Here is an 8,093-nt window from a genome sequence, read left to right on the forward strand (position 1 = left end):
ATGTTTCTGTGTTTGAGGTCATGAGTATGTGAGACATGTAATGTTTCTGTGTTTGCGGTCATGAGTATGTGAGACATGTCATGTTTCTGTGTTTGAGTTCATGAGTATGTGAGACATGTAATGTTTTTGTGTTTGAGGTCATGAGTATGTGAGACATGTAACATGTTTCTGTGTTTAAGGTCATGGGTATGTGAGACATGTAACATGTTTCTGTGTTTGAGGGCATGAATATGTGAGACATGTATTGTTTCTGTGTTTGAGGTCATGAGTATGTGAGACATGTAATGTGTTTCTGTGTTTGCGGTCATGAGTATGTGAGACATGTAATGTTTCTGTGTTTGAGGTCATGAGTATGTGAGACATGTAACGTGTTTCTGTGTTTAAGGTCATGGGTATGTGAGACATGTAACATGTTTCTGTGTTTGAGGTCATGAGTATGTGAGACATGTAACATGTTTCTGTGTTTGAGGTCATGAATATGTGAGACATGTATTGTTTCTGTGTTTGAGGTCATGAGTATGTGAGACATGTAATGTGTTTCTGTGTTTGCGGTCATGAGTATGTGAGACATGTAATTTGATTTGACCAACATTGACCTTTAAAACACAGGGACACGAAAATTGAGTTACAGCTATATATGGCCTAAACTGATGTATTCAGAGTAATTTTACACGTCTAAGGTGAAAATGCGTATCATCGTTGGGGCGCCATTTTTACCGAAAGTTGATCTAAACCCATAAAACGTGTAAAATTACTCTGAACACTTAAGTTTAGGTTCATATACATTAGGTATACATTGTAGTTGTAACAAATTCTCAGGTCCCTGTGCTTAAAACGATAGCGTTCTCACCGCTGACCTGTCCAGCTCTGTCGTACTAGTGAGTCATAGATATTCCCACGTACATGGAGGGAAATAAAAGGACCAAGTCGTATCAGAGAGGACAATTACCACTCAATCATCCTCAGTTTCATATTTAAGTAACATCCATCTGAGTTGATTGGACTGAAAGGACTAGGGGCGTTAGGGTCATATCCGGCCTCATCGATGATTTAGATTTAGTTGTTATCATCGTTATCTGGAATAAATGAAGTACGCAAATGGAATTTCAAAATTCATTCGACAACTGATCTAGGAGATATGACATTTCAAAGAGAGACAGAAACCCTCATTTTCATAATAAAAAGCGCGAATATGGTCTGTCGTACGCTATTTGGTTGAAAATTTGCCATTTTGAAGGAACTTAACACACTTCAATTTTTGAAATCCTCCGCATACACCAAACAGATCAATATTTGACATGCTTAAACATTGTCATACCGCTGTTCCCTCGTAGAAAGGATTTTTTGTTTGTCTCATGCGAAGGCTTTTATTTCTGCATAGCAACGCAATTTTGTTGCTATGGTAGGGCATCTATGTATGTGCATTGGAAAAAATCTACACTAGGACAGTTTACCCCAATTAACCAATCTGATGTTTATAATAGAGATTGGTAAATAAATAAAGTTGAATTTCTTTTTTATGAGGCCAAAAATGACACATAACGCCCTATGTCCTTTCATGTGTGAGATATGTATGTTACCTGACCCACTGTTAATTCACACTATTTTAGTACATTTTCTTCCAAATATGAAGTGTGTATAAATTGGTAGATAGCTAAAATTAGTAAAGCGGCTACGCTTCACCGGTAAAACTCACATTTGCTAATACTATCACGATACACATGTACCACCACGAACCCCCAAAATAGTGGGGTTACCCCATTTTAATTCATATACAACGGACAATCTTCATATCATGCGATACTGTGTGGTACGTTTTTAATCACTCTAGACCACTCTGCTGTTGATTTGTTATGCGAAGTGCAGGGTGATGATATTAAATGTTGTAACATCATTAACAACAGTTTTCATAACGTGTCGGGGTCGGTTGTGGCCAATGACGTCATTTCATATAATACGGGCTCTAGATAATATTGCGGTAATTCAGTTGCATATTATCCCAATTGACAAATTAAGTGCCATGTTAAATTTCAAATGAGTTAGAATGAAGGATTAATTGTCAATGTTCTGTACAGCTTCGTAATGGAGATAAATATATCCCGCGTGATGAGATAATTTGATAGATACTATTTGCACGCGGTCCATTTAGGAGAGGCACTATGCCTGTCCGTTTATGCGGAATAACCTCTTCGTCTGTTTTTAAATGCAACATATTTTTCAATAAATCCTGACGTACCTGCCTATCTTGATTCAGGCCTTGCAAGGCTTTGTCAAGGCTCACTTGAAAATAACATCAGATTGCTATGTCCGACCTTCTTTCATTAACGAACACCACTGGACCAACCGGTTCAACCGTTTGAATCGCGATAAACGAAAACGGCCTTTGATAAAATGTACCTTCACTAACCTTGATAAAAGAGTAATCGAAAGTTTTAGGTGAAATGTTCTGGTTCTATTCATAGAGTTCACACTATGACGTTGGTTCAGCTGCTGTGTATGACGTCACTGTTGGGGGTGATCCAGACTGTAAAAATACATTCTTACAATGTCGCCCTCCTCGACCTTGTAGACCATTACGAAGAACGGAAACCAAGCGTTATCCAGACGCTGACAACTGGGGATTATGACGTCATGTGCATTCAAGAGGTAGGTATGAACGATATCAGTGTGTTAAGGGCTACACACGATGGATTCTAATGTATAACCAAAGTAAGGATTCTTTAAAAAAAAACACTTATCGAGCTTGAAAGAGTAAATCTTATTTCAGAAGTTCCCACGTATGGATATACATTATTGTAATTCGTTATCAATTCAGTAACAAGATGTTATCATGTTTACAGATAGCAGGTCAATACCAGCTGTATGGTATCACTTCAGTTGTAACGTCACATTGCTCGGTACCGGTTGCTGTCATTTTTCCTTACGTTCTATCTCATTTAATGATTAAAAATCTGCAAAATCTCATATGAAATATGACAATTAAGGACTATTATTTCGGTGAATATGTGGTTATTTGGACATACATATTTGTATTACCTCGACTTCGTCATAGTCAGGTGAAAACAAAAACTCACGTTCCAAATGAAGCTTTGTAAAAAATGCTTTACTCATTTGTTAAAGCTGACAATGCAAGTTAAAAAGCTTTCAATTGAGAGTAAAACAAAAAACCAATCTGGTTTTGAGATATTCCTTATCTCTTCCGACTGTCGTTTCTAAGGAAGTGCCAACAATTTAGTTTGTCCTTGCTTGGAACATTGTAACGAGTATGGGTCTCGCTGGGTATATAACGCGCATTACCTGTCAATCCGGTTAAAGAGTAGGCTAGGGTCACAGGACAGCCTTGATGTGACACGCCTTCCTCCTACATCTGTGCCGTACTAGACATTTTGATGCGATACGGCTGGCGACAATTCAAACACATTCGGACCAAGAAGTCGTCTCCCAAAATTCCATTAAAGTTATAAGGGTATGATGTAGTATAGGCGACTCCAGTGCTATCTTTGATGTGTTCCATTTCAATTTATTCAACTGATCTGATACAAAATGTCGGTAAAATAATGTGATAATGTTATATATACATATACATGTAGTATAGTAGTGTCACCTTGCGCACATATTAATCAAATGACAACCGGTTTGACGGGTAATGCGTTTTTTTTTTTATACCCAGCAAGACCCAAACTCGTTACCAAGCAAGGACAAACTAAAATGTTGGCTTTCCTTAGAAACGACAGTCGGAAGAGATAGGGAAGATCTCAAAACCAGAAAATCTCAATTGCGGTTTTTGTCTTGCATTGTCAGTTTTAAGGTATCTACAAAAGAATAACATTTTCCAAACTGTTTCATTTCAAGGTGTGGTACGGCAGCGATGTCGCCGAGATAAGGAAGACAGTAGGCAGTAGTGTTTTTGTGTACACACCGCCTCTGTTTCAGGAAACGGTGTTATGGAATTGGGTAAATGTTCCTCCATGTCATAATGCAGCACTGACTGTCGCGTGTATATTTTACAACTGCGCATCCCTGACGAACAAGGCAGCGCTCACGAACTGTTCTGTTGGGTGTGGTATGATGTCAGAGAGCCAGGCATGTATTTCCTGTCTCACCGTTTCCGGTAAGGGTGCGCTTCGTTGCTTTGACTACAGGAAGCGAGAGGCGATGAATGTCCCGGGAGTGATGCTTCTGAGTCAGAGGAAGGTGAACTCTGTCAAATCTGTGTTCTTTGAACCGAATGTAAAACAGATCTTAAGACGGGCGTTTATCGAAGCAGAGGTAATTTTCTTTAATTTTCTATTTTAATTTCGCGCATTATTAATAAAGGTAATAGGATTGTGTCACCATTTCCCAGTAAAAAATCTTCAAATTTTGTAGTTATATTGCTTTGAAGTAAAGAAAAATTTCTGCCACAAAAAAACATACAGGTTGTCAGAATTTTAACGATTTTAAATGGAAATTTATGTAAAAAGGAGTGAATTTTGAAGAATAAAATGAAAGACACAATTTTTGGCAAAATAATGTCAATAAAAATGATACTGCCATAGATAATTATTGCATTAATGTATATGCTGAAATTGTGTAAAATAAATTATTTATAATCGATTCTAACACGATTCGTTTGCAACGCGTGTTTTGATTGGATACGGACCATGTTCTAATATGCGATAGAATCATGATCAATCGTGTTAAGCTCCTCCGATCGCACTTAAGCCACGCCCCGTTTCTAACCAAAATAATATGGCGTCAAGCTCGCCTCATAGCGAAATCCCGCTGATACAGGCTAGTAGGCAACAGGACAGAAACGACCGATGAAATGCATTTGTTGAATGAAATAAAAAGTAAAAAATAACCCATTCCTTGTTCTTACCTCCATTTATTACTGAAACGTTCGTTCCATCCGTGTGAAGGCATCTATTTAGATCCGAAATCAAATCAAACATTTCACATGTGTCGTATGCATTTACACAAAACTCTTCACAAATCTATACAAATAATCACCGATTTTGTCGATAAGCACAGATTGGTATGCATACTGACATGTACATGTATGAACTTGTTCAATAGTAAACCGAATGTGTCGTATAAACTTTGGTAATAGGACGTTCACGAACAATCCAAATATTCCGCCTCGTCAACATACAGATGTTGAACAGAGAATTAAACTTTATCGTGAACTGAATGCATACATCCCCTTACATTGAATCTACTTCTTTTTGGAGATATAACAACTTCGGAACAAGAAAACAAAATTATATTCATGAATACTCAGCAATATATACAAGACTCGAACAGATTTTAACACCCTTCACCCCTCAAAATCGACATCTTTATTAATACATGTATCTTATTAANAAAATGTACACTTTATACAAAAAAACGTATACACATAGTAATTGCATGGAAGAGTTATCTTTCTTGAAAAAATTCAAATAGTGAAATTGGTTGCCGGTTTCCTGAAGTACAGAAAAGTGGACACATGCGACTCATTGATAAAACACAACTGAATTAATGCCTGGATTGCTTTGAAATACTTCAATATTGAGAGAACACACTGTTCTGTAAATAATAAACATACAATATTCATCAGTTTAATATTAAACTTTGGAATATGCGGAAATTGTGATACTGTCTCCCTACATTGGATTTTCAACAAGGGATGTACTTCCTATTTCCGTTTATCAATACACTCCTATGACCTTAATGCAGCTGACTTCGCATTGCGCATGCGTATCTGGTCTGAAAAGTATCGGCCGTTACTTTCAAATAAGACATTAGATTTGAACAAGCGGACAACTTTTTACACTTTGTGTATTCTTATTATATTTGGCCTTTTCTTTCCTGGTCAACGGAAGAACCCTGGCAAAGTTCGTTCGATTCCAAACTTTCCTGGTCAACGGAAGAACCCTGGCAAAGTTGATCGTTCGATTCCAAACTTCGACAGAATTGTTCAAGATGTTGCGATGAACGAAAAATATATGGTGCCTAATTGGAAAAACATCTCGGATTATTTTTGAATTGGTATTTTGTCCATACAATACAATTTATCACTTATGTAAACATTTGATTTATGATCGTTTCAGATTGAAGGCGTGGGGACTGTCATCTGTAGCCATACTGCTTCTAACATAGGCCAGGAATACTACGAGCGTAAGCAGTCTATGTTAAACAAGCTTCCTATGAGTTATAAGTTAAATGTTGAAATATAGAAAAAAATCTGAATTGTCTTATTGTTCATATAAACGCTATCCGTCGAAATCTGGTCCAATTTACTCTTTGGAAGAGAAAAGTTTAAACAGCTTTAATTTATGACGCCATGTTCTTCATTTTGGCTTACTTTTTCTATTACAATGTACCAAATTTTAAAGGTTCAACCACCTGTCTGTGTGTGTTGCATTCATCTATTACAGAAGTTAAATTAAATGATCTGCAATATCATCCTTTTTTAAAAACACGCCGTTTCATTTCAGCAAACCTCCTGAATGTGTACTCCAGCTGGGAGGAACAAAACCTCGCGGATTCTCGTAAGCTGACGGCAGCAGCACGAAGGTCGAACAAACCGCTGATCATGGGAGATCTTAATACTAGTCCCGGGATACCAGCCTTCAATGTCATCGCCGATTTCGAGGGTAACTTCTACACAGAGGCTGGGCAGATGTGACCTTTGGGGCTCATTAAAAGCTATGATTTTCCCTATTTCTTGAAAAAGAACAGTTACACTTGTAATTAAAAGGCGTATAAATTGAACTTAATTAAGTTGGTCAGCCCTTGATGTCAGTTTGACATCGTTTCTATACGTTATTTGATGACTAGGTTAGAGTTATTTCCCTTGAGAACTTCCTCTTGGCACTTTACTAAAATCTGAGTGTTGTCCTGGATCCAGGTGTGTGTTGCACATTTGTCAACAATTAATTAGCATAAATAATCGTTCATATAAAATAGAGTCACAGGCTCTTTCGTGTGGGTCTCTTTTTTGAAGAAAATTTATGTAACAGTAAAATTGCAGAAATAATTTTCACATGTATAATCATGGATTCCTTCATTGCAGGTGCCTACAATCATTTCCTGTCAGAGGGATTTGCGTCGCCTTACGTCACCATGGTAGGGCTATGTACTTACTGTGTCCAAAATCCTCTCAGAAGTGGCTGGAATTACAGTCACGTGCTAGATCACATATTCGTACGAGATCATACAGTCCTGAGTGCTAAGGTAAGACATATCGATGCATCCATGATGTTAAGTGTGTAAGCATAATACAAGAGATGGATAAAAATATATAAATATAACATATGCCAGGTATCTTGTAATTCTTTACCAACCATGAAACAGTTCGGTATACGACATTGACCCTTGGTCATGACATGTTCCCGTATAACTATGACATTAAGTAACAAGGTAAAACTGTGGTTAGTTACTAACTCCTGGTTACAACATTGTTTGCTTCAGCGGATATATGTGGAAAACATCCCTCTTCAAGATTTCCCGAGGTCGGATCATTACGGAATTGAAGTGGAAGTCGGAAACTGATTACCAGAACGAGGTTGATTGTGATAAAGTAACTTCCGCTTATGATGGAAATGTAATTTAATATATATATATTACATACATGTAAGTTTATAGAGAATATTATACCTTTATATATTGACGGGTACAAATACATTATCATACTTTACAATAATTGAGAACATTATCATTAAATAATTATATCTATTTATTGTTATATCTGGAATTAAAACTTTTGCATATTTGACACATCAATGACGTTTGTTGTTGTTTTGAAATCAGGCCTTGCTGGACGTATTCTATAGTACGTATGCATTATTATTCTGTCTGCATAACTATTCTTCCGCGAATAAATGAGTTCCCGCTCAAAATAGTAATATTCACAGGATATTATGTGTTGATTCACTTCTTTCATATCAAGGGATCTTGGGTCGCGTTCCACTATCAAAGGATCTCAAATCGGGTTCGGTATAACATGATATCGGGTTGTGATCCGGTATCACAGACTCTATGGCCATGGTCCAGTATCACATGATCTGTGGTCGTGGTCCGTTATCACATGATCTATAGCCGTGGTACGGTAACAAAGGATCTATGGT

The 8,093-nt window shown here is 37.2% G+C and overlaps 1 protein-coding gene across 1 annotated transcript in view; it reads left to right on the forward strand.

Moving 5' to 3' along the window:
- The window catches only part of LOC110440232, an 11,240-nt gene extending 3,382 nt beyond the window's left edge, over positions 1 to 7,858 (forward strand). The window contains exons 2-7 of the mRNA XM_021483179.1: positions 2,463 to 2,646; positions 3,853 to 4,269; positions 6,075 to 6,141; positions 6,462 to 6,620; positions 7,040 to 7,200; positions 7,438 to 7,858. Of these exons, the coding sequence (XP_021338854.1) occupies positions 2,473 to 2,646; positions 3,853 to 4,269; positions 6,075 to 6,141; positions 6,462 to 6,620; positions 7,040 to 7,200; positions 7,438 to 7,518 (1,059 nt within the window). The 5' untranslated portion in view covers positions 2,463 to 2,472 and the 3' untranslated portion in view covers positions 7,519 to 7,858. The remainder of the gene's footprint in view (positions 1 to 2,462; positions 2,647 to 3,852; positions 4,270 to 6,074; positions 6,142 to 6,461; positions 6,621 to 7,039; positions 7,201 to 7,437) is intronic.
- Positions 7,859 to 8,093: the final 235 nt, after the last annotated feature.

The sequence above is a fragment of the Mizuhopecten yessoensis genome, unplaced genomic scaffold (genome assembly GCF_002113885.1).
Source record: "Mizuhopecten yessoensis strain PY_sf001 unplaced genomic scaffold, ASM211388v2 scaffold11175, whole genome shotgun sequence".
In the NCBI taxonomy this organism is placed as follows: Eukaryota; Metazoa; Mollusca; class Bivalvia; order Pectinida; family Pectinidae; genus Mizuhopecten; species Mizuhopecten yessoensis.